This window comes from Eubalaena glacialis, chromosome 1 (genome assembly GCF_028564815.1).
Source record: "Eubalaena glacialis isolate mEubGla1 chromosome 1, mEubGla1.1.hap2.+ XY, whole genome shotgun sequence".
NCBI classification, from domain to species: Eukaryota; Metazoa; Chordata; class Mammalia; order Artiodactyla; family Balaenidae; genus Eubalaena; species Eubalaena glacialis.
The window spans coordinates 26,733,682-26,751,183 of record NC_083716.1 but is presented as its reverse complement, the minus strand read 5'-3'; the positions used below and the strand labels follow the sequence as shown (position 1 = coordinate 26,751,183).

General features: G+C 44.8%; 1 protein-coding gene across 2 annotated transcripts in view; it reads left to right on the top strand.

The window, feature by feature from the left end:
* Positions 1-17,502, top strand: part of SUFU (SUFU negative regulator of hedgehog signaling) — a 108,704-nt gene that overhangs the window by 19,053 nt on the left and 72,149 nt on the right. For both annotated transcript variants that reach the window (XM_061200258.1, XM_061200169.1), the window contains exon 3: positions 13,188-13,324. In XM_061200258.1, coding sequence (XP_061056241.1) covers positions 13,188-13,324 — 137 coding nt within the window. The remainder of the gene's footprint in view (positions 1-13,187; positions 13,325-17,502) is intronic.

The window sequence follows — 17,502 nt, the reverse complement described above, 5'->3', positions numbered from 1 at the left end:
TGCTCAGCTGTGACATGATGTGCCCATGTACAGAACACACAATAAGTACAATCCTTGCTCTTGGGGAACTGAGATGCTGAAAAAGATTTGTTTCTTTCCGTTACCCTCTTTCAGGTGTCTCTATCTAGGGTGGCCGACTTCCCAGAGTCCTGGAGGCTAGTGGGTGGACAGAAAGTCCTTGGGCAGAACGCCCTGGCTCTTGGGTCTGTAAGAAGCCCCGAGGCTGTACATCTGTGTGCAGACGGCACCTCGCTTCCCAAATCAGACTGTGATCTTGCCGCCATTGGCCTAGCCTGTCTTTTTTTTTTTTTTTAAAAAGATCTTTGTATAGATGCTGCTTTAGCCCAAAGCCAAGAGTGGGGGCTGTCATAGTGATGCCAAGAAACTCAAGCACCAGGCTCTTCCTTGGCCCAGAATTCCTATAGAGCACGGGGCGGGCTTGGAATCCCTCTGGGGACTGACCTTTGTGTTCTTTGGTGGTGGATGGGAGTAGAGGAAAGAAGGTACAGTCGGTCTCCAGTAGGGGAGGGTGGTCAGCTTTCACCATTCTGCAGAGAAAGAGTCTGCTACTCTTGGCTTGGTGCTTTTCTTAGATTCAGTTCTCAGTCTGGGAAGCTCTTTGCTCACTGAAAGCCCAGGATAGAGTTAAGCCACCCTAAATGTTGGGAGCCAGGTAGTTTGTTTAGCTGGGTTCTCAGCTAAATCAGTCCTGGGAGCTACTGTTTTTAAACTTGAGGAATGCTGTGGGAACACGGTACTTGGCTCCCAGCAAGGGATCTCAGGAAACATCTACTTGAGTAGGCAAATGCATTCCACAAGTCTGGTTGTAGTAGAAAGAGTATCTGCTACTCAGAGTTACAACTCAAAGGTGCCTGCCCTGCATTGTAGCCTCATCAGAATCCCAGCTCAGTGTGAGGGTGCAGAGTCTCAACTGATATGGTTTTTCTCTTTCTTTCTTTCTTTCTTTTTTTCCCTTCCTTTAAGATTCTGCAAAATTAATATAATATAGCTGGAAGTGTTTTAAAAATCTTAACTATCAGAATATTACCATATAAACATACTGGAAAAGAGTTTTACGAAGTTTTATTACCTCGAATAGTACTTGTGTAGTCACCAAACACCATTTCAAAACAGCTCATGAAGTATCAGTAATTGTGAATTGTTCAAAATAAAAACATAATCTTTGCAAATGTTTATTTTGTAATTGTTTACTGAATTCTGTTGTAATGGCTGTCACTCAAAGCATGGAAGCAGTCAGGAAGAATCTTCGGCCTGGTTTGAGGGATCCAAGGTCAGGAACTTGGGCAAAGCTGGAAGATCCAGGCAGCTCTTGAAGGACGGGGCTGATTAAGCTGCAGCGTCTAGAGGGTAGGGAAGCTAGAGGCATCTGCTGTTGTTCTCAGGGAGAAATGATGAGCAGGACTGCTTCTACTGAGCACTAAGCAAGGGAAGGATGAATACTGGCTTCTCTGTTTGGGTACTTGCTGGTGCTGGACACTGTGCCATCCATTAAAAGCCTCCCAACTGCCCTATGAAGCAAATATTCTTCGCCCAGTTTAATAGGTGAGGAGACTCCAGGGCACATGGAAATTAACTTGCCCAAGGGTCAGCTAGAAAGTGGTGGAGCTGGGCTTTGTGTCAGCTCAGGTGACCTCCACTGCCCGTATGCTTGCCTATGTCACTGGACTCTTCTCTAGCATCTTATTAGGACCCTAGGGTAGTACAATTTTATGCAATTTCTGCCCTAAGTCCACCCTGGGACCTCCAGAGAGTTCAAAGAGCCCAAGAGCCCAAGACTAAGAATCTCTTGTGTCTCCCTTCCTCACTTCCCAGCTTCCCTGCATTGCTGGGCCGGCTCACCACTCTGCCTAAGCCCTTCAGCTCATAACCTTGGGCTGGCATTTGCCCCCTTATCCCTTGCCCAGTATTCTAAATCTTGTAAAACTTTGCCTCTTTTCTCAGATTTAGTCTAGTTAGTAAATATTTTAGTCTCACTCTGTTCCCTTGTTCAGCAAGCCTTCACTGAGCACTTCTTTGCCAGTCACTGGTGGTGCAAAAAGGGGCAAATCCAGTCCTAATGGGAGAGCTAGGAAGGCAGTTACAGTACAGCAAGGAGGGTCCTGTGATGGTGGTTTGCACAGGAGTAAGGAAGAGTGGTAGGTGCCCTATATTTGTCAGGGTCTCAACAAGAAAGAGTTTGGTACCTTCAAAGTAGGATAACTGGGGGAGGGTTTGTTTATAAAGGAAGGGCACCATAGAGGATAGTGCAGTAATGCAGGGCTGGTGGTTGGCTTGGCTGCTGCTCTCCTAGCGCTGAAGGGACCAGAGGAGGGAGTGAGATTTGAGAACCTAGAAGGAAAGAGTTGTGTAGAGTGTGCCTCCTCAGAGTGGCCTTTAGGACTAACCTTCAGTCGAGGAGCATGGCCAGCCTTAGGTAGTCTCAAAGGGAGGGAGCCCTGGTTTCTCTCTCCTCCCTCCCTCTGATTTCCTTTAGGGCTTCCACTGGCTGAACCCAAGTGGAAGCCAGAAGGCTCAGAAGCCCCACAGAGGTCAGCCTTAAAGGGCAGAGAGCAAGGTGGGTGTGTTGGTTTTCTATTGCTGCAATACAAATTACCACAAATTTAGTAGCTCAAAACAGCACACATAATCTCACATCTCCTCTGGGTCAGGGGTCCAGGTGTGGCTTAGCTGAGTGTTCTGCTTAGGGTCTCACAAGGCTGCAACTAGTGTCATCTGGGCTGCGTTCTCATCTGAGGCTCCATTGGGGAAGTATCTAGTACTTCCAAACTCCCTCAGGTTATTGGCAGAATTTCTTTCCTTGCAAGAGTCCTGGAAAGTTCTTCAGAGCCAGCAATGGTGATAGCAACTGCTAGCAAGACATGGTCTTACATAATGTAACATAATCATGAGAGTGATATTCTATCACCTAGCCACGTTCTGTTGGTTAAAAGCAAGTCCCAGGTCCTACCCGCATTCAAGGAGGGGGGATTCCGAGACTCCCCTGGTGGTCCAGCAGTTAAGACCCCGCGCTCCCAATGCACGGGGCCCGGGTTCGATCCCTGGCCAGGGAACTAGATCCCACATGCCGCAATTAAAGATCCCGCACACTGCAACGAAGATCCCGCGTGCCACGACTAAGACTGGTGCAGCGAAATAAATAAATAAATACTTAAAAAAAAATGGAGGGGGGGGATTCCACAAAGGCATGAACACAGGAGGCAGAGGTCGTGGGGGCCACCTCATGATCTGTCTGCCATGGTGGGGATGGACCTAGAAGAGCAAACTGAAGATACTCAGCACAGGTACCCAGCTCAGAGAAGGTAACACCTGAGCCTCCCTGAAGATGAGCAGAGGGCAGAGAAAAAGGGAACAACCTGTGCAGAGTCTCAGAGGTGAGGAAGTCATTAGTGTGTCAGGGATCTGCCAGTCATTCATTCATTGTGAGGCCTAGGAGGTGAGAGGGACCCAGTTCCCGGTGGTCTTGTTGAGAAGTCTGGACTTTACCCTGAAGGTTTGGAGTGGGGGTGGGCATTGGAGGATTTTTTAGCAGGGGAGAGGTACATCATATCCCATTTTGAGAACATCAGAGTGAAGAACTGAATAGGGCAGGAGGCAGGAGATCAGTGAGGAGGAGCGGTGTTGGCCATCCAAGTGTAGGATGAAGGGAGTATAACCAACATATTATAATAACTTTAGATGAAATATTACCTTTAGAAATTGTAAATCAGTATGTTGTACACCTGAAACTTACATAATACTGTACATCGACACTACCTTAAGGAAAAAAAAAGGCCAACCCATGGTGTGGCAGTGAGGATGGAGAGAAGAGAACAGATTTGAGAGCTGCTGAGGAGGGAGGAGGAAGTGTCAGCAGACCTCAGTGACTGCCAGCCTGGCTGCACAGGAGGACAGGGAGGGCTGGAGGATGACTCCTGGGATTCTGGCTTAGTGGCTCTACTAGTTTCCTATTGCTGCCATAACAAATTACCACATTTATTATCTTACAGTTCTGGAGGTCAGATGTCTGACATGGGTCTCACTGGGCTAAAATCAAGGTGTCAGCTGGGCTATATTCCATTTCCTTTACCAGCTTTTAGGGGCTACACGCCTTCCTTGGCTCATGCCCCTTCTTCCAGTTTCAAAACTGGCAATGCAGGCCAAGTCCTCATGTCACATCTCTTTGACCTACTCTTCTACCTCTCTCTTCCACTTTTAAGGACTCGTATGGTTACCTTGAGCTCACCCAGATATCATCTAGCATCTCAAGATCCTTAACTTAATCACATCTGCAAAGTCCCTTTTGCCATGTAAGGTAACATACACAGGTTCCACAGATTAGAATGTGTATATCTTTGGGGAGCCATTATACAGGCTACCATAGTAGTACTCGTCTTCAGTTAGAGAAAGCTGGAGAAGGATCACGTTTGGGGAGATACTGAGTTCAGATTTGTATATACTGAGTTTGCGGTGTCTGGGTTTGGTCCTTTGCTTGGGGATAGATTTGGGAATCCTCAACACAGACCTGGTGCTGCAAACCATTTTACGAGATTACCTGGGGAAACTATGTGTGGTAAGGAGATGGCAGGAGCTGAGCCCTGGAGAAAGCGGGGCTCTGGCTTTTGTCCCTCTTTCTTCACCTAGAAAGTCCCCTAGGGGCAGATGGAGGCCATGCATGGGGAAATGCTCACATTCTGTTTTCCCTAGTGAAGTGGTTTCCAGTGGTGCCTTCTGTTTGCCAGGCAGCTCTTTATTCTCTGCATGGGTGTAAGGGGCAGAGTAGTGGCCAATCCCAGGGCGTCATGGGGCTTGGGCCAGCACTGAGGGCCTTGGAGCAGACTGACCTTCTCAAGAAACTTGGTGCAAATAGTAAAGGCAGCTGGTGCTCCAAGCATGTGCTGGAGTTTGGATATATGGTCCTTGCACTTGCTTGGTGTTGCCCTGGGAGGCAGAGAGCTTGTGGAGAAGAGATAGGCAGCCTCCTGTGCCGAGCCCCAGAGCTACTGGAGGTCTTCATTTCAGTTCTTTCTGTAATCGCTGGGTCCAGCTGGGGATATGTGTGTGCACTTGGAGGGAGGACACCAAAGGAAAAGCTTTCCTGTCTATTCCCCTGGGACGGGACCTAGAGGCTCCATTCTTCTGGGAGAGAATATCCAACTCAGTAAAGCAGGGAACTAAGCCTGATCCCAAGGAGGAGGGCTGGTTGGAAGGGAAGACCAGCCCCAGGATAAAGGCCTGGTTTACGCAGTTCTCCAGCCAGCCTGGAACCAGGGGGTAGGGGAGGAAGGACAACAGGAGCTTTTGTAGGGAATGAAGTGACATCAGTCTTGATTCTGGAATTGGACTGGGCTGGCCTCCTGTGCCATATGTCTCCAGAGGAAAATGGTCCCCTCTTTCTTTTCTTCTGACACCAGCACTGAGCTTGAGACTGAGCCACAGTCTGTAGATCTGACTTCAGAGGTACCACCTTCACAAGGTCAGTGGCATTCTTAGCTGGCCCAGCATTTCTTGCTTCAGATACCAGTGGAAGTATCCAGGCCACCCCCAGAAAAAGTGGGCACTGACCACAGGACTCTCCTGTCATACCATGAGTGTCCAATATGGACACTTAGCCAACAGGTTCTGTGAGAAGCCTGGCAGGCTAAACTGGCAGATACAGTAGTGAACAAGACACAGTCCTGCCCTTGTGGGCTTTACAGTCTAGACTGGAGGGTATAAATGGTAGAAAACTTGGAAAATACAAAGAAGTTTGAAAAAGAAAAATTGTATTGTGATAGCCACTATAATATTCAATAATTTTATTGCATTTTCTTCCTCTTTCTTATATATTTTTACATTGTGTGTGTCTACACAAATATTTTGGATCACACATTATAGTAAGTTTTGTTTCATGCTTTTTCAAAACCATTTGTTTCTAGTAAAATATACATAACATGAAATTTATCATTTTAATCATTTTTGATGTATTTAGTGGAATTACCACCATCCATCTCCAGAACTTTTTCAACTTCTCAAACTGAAACTCTATACCCATTAAACAATAACATCCCATTCCCCTCTTCCCATAGCCCCTGGCAACCACCATTCTATCTTCTGCCTCTCTGAATTTGACTACTCTAGGGACCTCATGTGAGTGGAATCATATAATGTTCGTTCTTTTGTGACTAGCTTACTTCACTTAGCATGATGTCTTCAAGGCTCATTCATGTTGTAGCATGTGTCAGAATTTCCTTCCTTTTTAAGGCTAAATAATTTTCCATTGTATGTATATAGCACATTTTTTTTAATCCATTCATTCGTTGATGGACATTTGGGTTATTTTCACCTTTGGGCTGTTGAATAAAGCTGCTGTGAACATGGGTGTACAAAATCTGTTCAAGTACCTGCTTTCATTTCTTTCGGTTATATACCCAGAAGTGGAATTGCTAAATCATCTGATAAATCTGTGTTTAATCTTTAATCTATGTTTATTTTTTTTTTTTTTGAGAAACCACTATACTGTCTTTCACAGTGGCCGCACCATTTTATATTCCCACAAGTAATGCACAAAGGTTCCAATTTCATGACCATTTAAAAAAGTTATTTATATTTTTATCTTATAGTTAGTAGTAGGTGAACAGCAAACAATAATGGATATAGAGTGGGGTTCTGACTTATACTTCCTGTTCCTCCTTACCAGTTAGAGGTGGAAAACCCTTTGCCTCTCAAAACTCAGGGATTAGTCCTCCTGCTTTCAAGAAGTCTCATTTTTAATGACCATGTAATGTCCCACCACACAATGCACCAGAACTGATAATACCCCTACTTGTAGAACATTTAGATTGTTTCTAAATGTTTTACTCTTATAAATGCCACAGAATATATTTACGGAAAAGGCTTTTTCCAAACACAAGAGGGAAAAGCTGCTACCCCTCTTATATACATAAAATAAGGAATTGACTCATGTAATTATGGAGGCTGTTAAGTCCAAAATCTATAGAGCCAATGTTACTAGGTCCATTACAATCAGTATGGAGTCATGGATTTTTACTTTAATAGGTTATAATTTGTTAATACCATTTGTTTCGATGCTCAAATTGTCCTAGATTTGGCCAGTGGGAGCTCTTCAGTTTGGCTTCTCTCCTCTTTTGACATGTTCCCATCATTCTTCAAGTACTTACTTACCTTCTGGCACAACAAAAAGTTCCAGGCTCATTTCGTGCTTTCCCAGCCCTAGATTCAGCCATTTCTCCAGTGAGCTCTGGTTTCTTTTAATGGCAGATGGTATTTAGGCACCAAAATCTGAGTGCTAGGAGTTATCATTGCTTTTGGGGTGTCACTTAGTGGAGAGAGCTAGGAAATACGCACACATATATCACACCCACACCCACACCCACATCTTTATCTATTTCTATATCTATCCCTCTATTAAATACCATATTGATACCTCTAATTCCAAAATTATACCTATGAGGCTCACTCTATCCATCCTTTTTTATGTATTTCTAACTTTGACATGTTTACCAGTTTTTAACATTTCTGACAATGAGAGAAACGTGGCTCTCATTATCCACAGTACATTTACACAGAAGGTAGTTTCAGAATTACCAACTCGTAACACTGCAAAAAGTAAACCTACTAACCAGAGTTCAGTATTTTACTGTTCTTTTTGCCTTTAGCCTGATGACATATGGTCAACATACTGTGTACATAAGGTACTTGGGTGGCTTCATTTTTTCCCCTCTTCAGTGTGGTTATATTGTTCATCTGAAGTACAGTTAAGTTCACTAATTTATGTTTGTATTACATTTAGCATTTTCCTCCATCCTTGTTTATTTTGAGTATGTGAAAGCATTATCATTGATCCAAAAAAATGTATATTCAGAGAAATGTCATGCACTCATACATCCCACACCCCACAGTACTTTCCACCTGATTCCCTCCTATTGCTATTGCCTGTAGATAACCAATCTTATTTCTGATTTATCCTTCCTGTGTTGCTTTTTGCAGAAATGAGCAGATACATGTACATTTTCCTGTCTTCCCTTTTCTCTTCCTCAAAAGGTGGCATGCTATAGTACTCTTTTGTTGTTTTTACTTAACAGTTTCCATATCAGTTTGTAGAGCTCTTCCTCATTCTTTCTTATATCTGCATAGTACTCTTTGGACCACTCTCCTATGAATAGGCATTTAGTTGCTTCCAGTATTTGGGGATCACAAATTCTTAGAGTGGGATCGCTGGGTCAAAAGGTAAACAATATGATGGGAGTTCCCTGGTGGTCTAGTGGTTAGGATTCTGGGCTTTCACTGCCGTGGCCCAGGTTCAATCCCTGGTCAGGGAACTGAGATCCTGCAAGCTGTGCAGCACGTCCAAAAAAAAAAGGTAAACAATATGTAATTTTGTTAGGTGTTGCTAATTTCCCCTCCAAAAAGGTTGTACTAATTTGTATCGCCACCAGCAACATATGAAAATACCTCTTTCCTCACAGCCTCATCAATAGAATGTAATGTCATACTTTAAAATTTTTGCCAATCTGATAAGTGATAATGGTATCATTGTTTTTTTAATTTGCTTTTGAGTTGCAAATGAGTGAGATTGACCATCTTGTTGTATGCTTAAGGGGAATATATCTGTAGCTATAGTTTGTGAATTTTTTTTACTATTAGTTCTTTGGGGTTTTTTCCCCTCAGGTTTTAAAAACAGCTTTATTGAGATAAAATGCACATACCATACAGTGTATGGTTAGTGGTTTTTAGTATATTCAACAGTTACATAACCATCATAAAGTGTACGGTTTAGTGGTTTTTAGTATATTCAAGAGTTATGTAACGATCACCATAAACTAATTTTAGAACTTTTTTTATCACCCTCAGAAGAAACCCCACACCCATTAGCAGTGACTCTGCATTTGCCCTCAGTCCTCAGCCTGAGGCAGTCACTGATCTACTTTCTGTTCCTATAGGTTTGCCTATTCTTGACATTTTATGTAATATAAATATATATTACAAATTATATTATTTATCATATCACATACATGGATTCATACAACATATGGTCTTTTGTAACTGCCTTCTTTCACTTAGTGTGATATAATGCCTATAGTGTTCCAGGTGGTTTCCGAATATTTAATCCTCACAACAACTCTGAAATAGTTACTGTTACTGTTATTATCCCCATTTTATAGATGAGAAAACTGAGGCATGGAGAGGTTAAATATTTTGCCTGAGGTCACACAGCAATAAGAAGATGGGCTTTGGAGTCAGGCAGACCTCAAGTCTGAAGTCCATCACTTGCTTACTGTGTGACGTATAGAATATTACTTAAACTCTCTCAAGTGTCTTTTTCTCATATGTTAGTTAAATGAGGAAAACAGTGGCTGAGTCACAGGGTTGTTGGAGAATTAAATAATATGGCATCAGAAAAGTGCTTAGTACAAGGCCTCAAACTTAGTAGGTATTCAGTTAATTGTAGTGGTTATTAGTAGATAGAGCCAGGTAAAGGCCTGGAGTACTTGACATGGTTGGCCCTGCTTCCCCTAGCATTTAGGTGTATCTGAGATGCCAGCTTTTTTTTTTTTTTTTCATATAATTCACATACCATGAGATTCACCCTTTTAAAGTGTACAATTCAGTGCTTTTTAGTATATTCACAAGGTTGTGCAATCATCACCATTATTTAATTCCAGAACATTTCCGTCACTCCAAAAAGAATCTCTATACCCATTAGCAGTCATTCCCCATTCTCTCCTTCTCTAACCCCTGGCAACCACTAGTCTTTCTGTCTCTATGGAGTTGTCTATTCTGGACATTTCATATAAATGGAATCATACAATATGTGGTCTTTTGTATCTGGCTTCATTCACTTAGCATAATGTTTCCAGGGTTCACCCATGTTATAGCAAATAATCAGTACAGCATTCCTTTTTATTGCCAAATAATGTTCCATTGTATGGATATACTATGTTTTGTTTATCCATTTATATGTTGATGACATTTTGGTTGCTTCCACTTTTTGGTTATTATGAATAATGCTACTGTGAACATTAGTGTACAAGTTTTTGTGTGAAAAATGTTTTTGGTTCTCTTGGGTATATACCTAGGAGAGGAACAGCTGTGTCATATGGTATATTTAACTTTTTGAAGAACTGCCAAACTGTTTTCCAAAGCAGCTCTGCTATTTTACTTCCCACCAGCAAAGTGTGAGTGTTCCAATTTCTCTACATCCTCGCCAACACTTGTTACTGTCTGTCTTTTATTTTGGCCATCCTAGAGGGTATGAAGTGGCACCTCATTGTAGTTTTGATTTGAATTTTCCTAATAATTAATGGTGTTGAGCATGAGATGCCAGCTTTTAGGTCAGCTTTTTCTGCTTACCCACACTCTAGAAAGTCTCTCCCAGGTTCCTGTTTGTCTGATTGGTACCTTCTTAATCAGGTGCTTTGGGGGAGACCTTTGGGCAGGTTCCAGTGGTTGCACAACTATGTCAGGATTCGAGGCACATGTTTTTCCTGTTGGCAGGTTTAATGTTACTCTTGAGGCTGGCACAGCCATTGCCTAGGCTCACTAAACTGCTGGGACAAAGCCAGCTTCTCCCTTGAGCACCTCAGTGAGCAGGATCAGAAGTTCTTGAGCTGGAAACAATCTTGAGAGGCCGTCTCATCCATCCGTCTGCAACAAGACAGTTAGAACCCCTCCCTACCAGATTGGGGAGGATCTGTAGTATATTCCTTTAAGAATCTCTGTAGGAAGAAATTCCACTGGGCCCCTTTACCACCAGCCAGTATTTTAGCAGCCTTCGGTGTTAGAAAAATTCTTTGCTCTGACCCAGATCCCACCTTCTGCAGCACGTGCCGATTTCCTCTCACGATTTCCTTTCTTGGAGGATGCGCGAGACAGCCACTCTCCAGGAGGGGCTTCATCCTCTGGTCAGATAAATCTGCTTTGGCTGGAGAAGCCCTCACTTGAGGAAATGCAGACCAGGCCAGGCCCCTCCAGGGGACCTTAAAGACTGAATGACCTTGTCACTGGGCTATTGCCTGAGCAATCTGTTTTGAAGAAGAGGCCTTCTGACAGGCTCCAGGTTGTGTGTTTATCCTGAGGCTGGGCCATTCCAAACTCATGTTTCAGAGTTTAGAGGTTGCATCCAGCCAGCCTGGTGGGTGGTAATCAAACGCAGGTGGAGACCATCTGGCCAGACCTGTCCGTCTCAGCCAGTCAAGTGAGGGCCGGCCTGCCCACCGCAGAGCTGGCCCAGAAAGCACCCCATGTGGACGCAGATGGTGTAGAAATGCGTGTGCGTGCATGCACAGCCCTCTTTAGAGAGGCAGTGCTGCTTGGATGCATGTGGCTACTCTCTCTGCATCTGAGGGTTCACCGCATCGCATAGTCCGAGGAGCATGTTTCTTTTAGTCTGTTTCTCAAGTTTTTGCGGTTAGAAATCATGTATTTTTCTTGGCCTGAGATGAAAGCCCGGGAGTAATGGTCTAATACATTTTACAAAGCTGCCTCTAATTGGTGGCTGCTTGAAATCTTCCCTTTGCCCTAGTGACCCATCTCCCTTTGTAGGGTTTTAACTCCAAGTCAGCCTTGCATTACCCCAGGTTTTCATACCCCTCGCAAGCCTATAGCCCTTGGGAGGCAGCTCTTACAGCCTCAGCTTGCTTAGCTATTCCCTCAGCCTTTCTGCATAGAATTGCCCCCAAACAGGGCAACTCAGCAAGGAAAGAAAATAGCTTACACTGCATCCTGCCAGGCATCTTCTAGCCCGGTCTCCTAAATTCTGGGTGTGTACCCCAAAATGGAGTGTGCCTCCCACAATTATAGATACTCAGAGAAAATAGTGATTCTAAGACTTCCTTTTCAGTCCTTTAGAGAACTTAGCTTATCACTGCAGCAAGTGCAGGAGGGCTGGACCAACTCGGGTACACAAGCAGGGCTAGCCCTGGTGTCAGAGCTTCTGAGACGTTAGCACCTCTTTCTGCCCAGTCTCCCGGCCTGGCCCCTTGGGGGCGATGATGATGATGATGGAGGAAAGATGCCACATGGAATCCCAGGGTTGGGCACTGACTGCATCATTGCCCCTTCAGCATTCTCCCCTCTGACCGCCTGTTCCGGTAGCTTGGCTCGCAAGGAGGTGTTGGCTGTCATCTTATTTTATGGCTTGTATTTGTATGCTGAGGAGTTTAAATGTGTATAATCATTGTGGCTCATGTTTGTACAAGATATAATTACTGAAAATTATATCATGAACATAGTTTAACTTTTAACCCTTCCCATGCTGGCAAGCCTCCTGTAGCTCTCAGGAGCCCCTCCCTGAATGCTTCCCTCACCCCAGGAGGTGCCACCATCAACCAGCCTTGCTCTCTAATCCACATCATTTCCCTCTCTGGCAGAAGTCCATTTCAGGGACTCCAGTGGAGACTCAGCCTCCTGGGCGTTTCCTAGCAGACAGGGAGGCAGGCACTGCTCCCCTGCCTCATCTCCCTATGATGTTTGTGGCCATCATCATTCTGGGCCACTTGAGGATGGGAAGGGAGGGCAAACTCTGCTTCCTCAAGGTTCCAGTGATTGAAGAGTACACACGGGGTGCCAGGTTTCAGGAAGAGCATGTGCTGATTGATGAGTGCATGTGGGGTGCTGGCTTTCAGGAAGATCATGGGCCCTCCCAGTATTTGGATATTTGGAATCTGCTTTGGGACCCATCCTCCAATACTGAGTTTGGAGGCCAGCCAGTTTAGCCCAAGGATTGTCCCCTTGTGGGGCAGGGTGGAGGTGGCAGTGGAGAAAGGGTCTCATCCTCATAGGGCATACAGTAGGACATATATCCTTAGCAAACTAAGTAGGTGCTTATTAATAGCTTGACGGAATAAAGAGTGTAAGGATTATTTTCAGTAATGGAGCCTCAATCATACAGAAAGGAATGGTCCAGAGCCACAAAACCTGGAACTCGTAATTCAGAGTACCAGCAGGGGAATTTGATTGTCGGGGCTGAGGTCACACACATGTGCTGTAGCTGGCAGGAGGGCAAGGCTAGAGTTCTGGTTCCTTATTGGCTATCGAGGTGCTTCCTCCCCTCAAGGCTCAAGATTCCTCCGACTAGGGGGTTTGGATGCCGAGCCTACCCAAAAAGGGGAAGAACTTTAATTAGACAACAAAACAGTGTCTTCCCTAAGGTAGTTAAACAAAAAACATTTGCTTTTTATTCCTTCCAGATTCACAGGAACAGATGGACCTAGTGGTTTTGGCTTTGAGTTGACATTTCGTCTGAAGAGAGAAACAGGGGAGTCTGCGCCCCCAACATGGCCAGCAGAACTAATGCAAGGCTTGGCCAGATATGTGTTCCAGTCAGGTAAGAGCCCCAGGAGCTGGCTGGTGTGGTTGTCCTTTCACCATGAGCCTGCTTGGGTTGGGAACCTGAGGGTATATTTTGATGTCCGTGGAAGGACCTTTCCTGGGAGTGCTATACCGCATTTGTACCATAAGGGTGGCTTGTTTCCTGGCGTTTCCTGGGTGGAAAGCTGCCTGGGCCATGGGAGGGAAGGATATGTCATATGACCTCCTGCAGCGGGAGTCCCTGACACCCTGAGCCTTGGTTGCAGTCTGCCAGCCATACTTCTAATTCCCAGCGAGCCAAAGGCCAGCTCAGCATGGAGCTGACCAGCACTTTCTCTGTCTGCCCCTTTTCCCACAGTTAGCACACTCTTTCCTCCCTGATGCCAGTGGCCTAGCCACCTCCATTTCTGGGGCACGAGCACACATGTTAATCTTGGCTAACTCTAGGGTTAACAGTAGAGGACAGGGCAGAGAGAGAACGAATTGCCTTGAGATTGCTCCCTCACAATGTGAACGGGAAGCTGGAATCAGGCAGGACCTTGACAGTCAGAAATATTGTTTGATTCAGATGATTCAAGTGCCCTCCAGGGGGTAGTCCTGGGCCCCTGGTGCCCTTCTGGAGACTGCTAATATGGAACCTGAAGTGGGGACTTCGTGCTGGGAGCCTTGGTCGCATGCTCTTGACTCAGCCTGCCTATAGTCCTCAAGTGGGATGAAATGTTGGGGTAGAATTCAGTACCTTTTATGGAGGGTTTCATATCATCTGAAAGTTTCTGTGTGGTTAATTAATTGCTCAGAAACATTTCCCATATGACTTTATATTTTGTTTCTTTGGTTTGGTAAGTAGTTTTCAAATGAAAGCCAACACAGTTTTATCCAACTCTTGCTCTTAGACTGTCATAGATAGGAGCAGACTAGCATCTAGGCCAGGGTCTCTCAAAGTATGGTCCTTGGACCCCTGCATCAGAATCATCTGGAGAGCTTGTTGTAAGCACACATTCCTGGGCCCCAGAGGAGATATCTGACTTAGAATCTTTGGGGGGTGGTGTTCCCAGATGCTCTGGTAGAGACTAAATTTGGAGAACCATAGATCTGGCAACTTCTCTGAGTATAGTGACTTTTTTTTCAGCCTTGAGTAGGCTATAAATTGGGGGTGCAATTGACCATCTAGGTTGAAACCCTCTGCCCTCGTTTCAGACCCCTGGGGGTCAGTTGTTGGCTGGATGGCCATCATGTAATGGGACTGATCCTTAACTACCATCTACCATTGTGTGGCCCATGGGATAGTACCCTTTTGGAGGCTACAGTGGGTCTTCTCTAAGCAAGGGTTCCCAAACCTGGCTGCTCATGAGATCCTCTGGGATCTCAACACACTGAGTCCCAAACCCTCCAGGAGGGCTCTGATTCAGTTGGTCAGAGGTGGGACTGGGGCATCTGTTTCTTAACCAGCTTCCCCGGGGGATTCTAATGCAGCTGGTCTGGGGATGTTGTTTGGACTCTAAAGGACTGTTGACGGGAAGAAGTATCATTCACAGGGGCAGGGGAAGCAGGCTGCTTGAAGCAGCTGGCTCATGTGATTTGGTACTATCCTAGCGTCTAGGTCTGCACAATCTTTTTTTTTTTTTTAAGATTTATTTTATTTATTTTTGGCCGCGTTGGGTCTTAGTTGTGGCATGGGGCATCTTTCGTTGCCGCACGCGGGCTTCTCTCTAGTTGTGGCGTGCAGATTTTCTCTTCTCTAGTTGTGGCACGCAGGCTCCAGGGCGCCTGGGCTCTGTAGTTTGTGGCAAGTGGGCTCTAGTTGAGGCACACAAGCTCAGTAGTCGTGGCACACGCATGGGCTTAGTTGCCCCATGGCACGTGGGATCTTAGTTCCCTGACCAGGGATTGAACCCGCGTCCCCTGCATTGGAAGGCGGGTTCTTTACCACTGAACCACCAGGGAAGTCCCGTGCACAATCTTTTAATGTTTTAAGATTGTGCCAGGAGTCTACTGCCTGAACCCACTGTGTCCCCTTCTCTCCCTTCTTTGATGCCTGAAACTGATGCCGATATAGAACTGTCTTTGAGAAAACAGACATTTCTTCAGTCTAATGCTCTCCCAACTGAGCTATTTCAGCTCCTGGAAAGTAAACATTTCTTGACATGGAATTTGATCTACTATAGGAAATGGGGCTCTAAAGACTAGGCAACCTCTTGCTTGTATAGACAGGTAGCTTCCTGCCCACTGCTTAAGCCAGTACATTTATATGTTTGTTTGCACTTAATGTACCTGCTCATGTGGATCAAGATCAGAGAAATGTAAAACAGGTGTTATGAATCACTGTCAGGTGGAGTCAAGCAGATGAACCTCTGAAATAGTTTTGATGTTATAGTTCTGAAATAATAATGCAAGTTGGGGGAAAAACGGGATTTGATTTGCAAGGGTTCATTTCAGCCACACAGTAAACATCACAGTGACTGTTTTGCAACACTAATGTGATCATTGATTCAGGTACATTATCAACAGATGTCAAAACTATCGGATAAAAAAGATTGTTGGGGTATAAGATAGTCACAAGGACTCAAAGAATCCCTCCACAGATTACTTATGTGCTACAAAGAGAAAAAGAATACCTTTACAATGGAAAAGTTTGGGTGGGCATCACCTTAATCAAATGATCAAATGTAGCAACACAAAAATGGAACAAATGACTACTATGTACCTCCTTACATGTTACACTGTGAAGTATAAAGCACCAGCCATGTAGCACTTTATTTATTTATTTATTTAATTTATTTTTGGCTGCATTGGGTCTTCGTTGCTGCACGTGGGCTTTTCTCTAGTTGCAGCGAGTGGGGGCTACTCTTCGTCGGAGTGCGTGGGCTTCTCATTGCGGTGGCTTCTCTTGTTGCCGAGCACGGGCTCCAGGTGCACGGGCTTCAGTAGTTGTGGCACATGGGCTCAGTAGTTGTGGCTCACAAGCTCTAGAGCGCAGGCTCAATAGTTGTGGTGCACAGGCTTAGTTGCTTGCGGCATGTGGGATCTTCCCGGACCAAGGATTGAACCCCTGTCCCCTGCATTGGCAGGCGATTCTTAACCACTGCGCCACCAGGGAAGTCCCCATGTAGCATTTTTCCAAAAATGTTTCACCTGAATTGAATCCTGAGCATATAGTCAGGTAAATCCAGATTGTGGGATACAAGACAGCTGCCTGGACTCTTCAAAAATGTCAATGCTCTGAAAGAAAAAATGGCAAGGGGCTGGGGCTGTCCTAGATCAAAGAAAACATGACAGTTTAAATGTACTTATGATCCTTGATTGGACCCTGAATTGGAAAAAAAAAAGGTTATTTTTAGGGCAATTAGAAAAAATATAGACTGTGTATTAGATAACAGTACTGTGTAACTGTGAAGTTCCTTGGGTGTGATATGGTATTATGGTTATAAAGGATAGTGTCTTTGTTCCTAGGAGATAAAAGCTGAAGTATTTATGAATAAAATGACATGATGTCTGCAACTTAACTTTCGAATGATTTGGCAAAAAAAAGTGTGTGGGGGGAGACAGAGAAGAGAAAGCAAATGTGGCAAAATGTTAAAGGGTGAATCTAGGTGAAGGATGTATGGAGGTGAAGGATATATTGTACTATCCTTCTAACTTTTCTATGGGACTGGAAATTTTGAGAATAAAAAGTTGTGGCTGGGGGCTTCCCTGGTGGCGCAGTGGTTGAGAATCTGCCTGCTAATGCAGGGGACACGGGTTCGAGCCCTGGTCTGGGAAGATCCCACATGCCACGGAGCAACTAGGCCCATGAGCCACAACTACTGAGCCTGCGCATCTAGAGCCTGTGCTCCGCAACAAGAGAGGCCGCGATAGTGAGAGGCCCGCGCACCACGATGAAGAGTGGCCCCCGCTTGCCGCGGCTGGAGGAAGCCCTCGCACAGAAACGAAGACCCAACACAGCCAAAATAAATAAATAAATAAATAAATAAATAATAATTAAAGGTGCTAATAATTTAAAAAAAAAAAAAAAGTTGTGGCTGTTTCTTGAGTGTATGTTGACTGATGTGGCTCCATAGTCCCGCCTGCTGTGACAGGCCCTTTTATGGTGTCTGTAATGTAACAGCTATAGTTTGTGCCTGTAGATCACTTCAGGCATTTCACAGCAGCAGCAGGATGACTACACTCCCAAAAGTATAATACCTGATTTTCTGT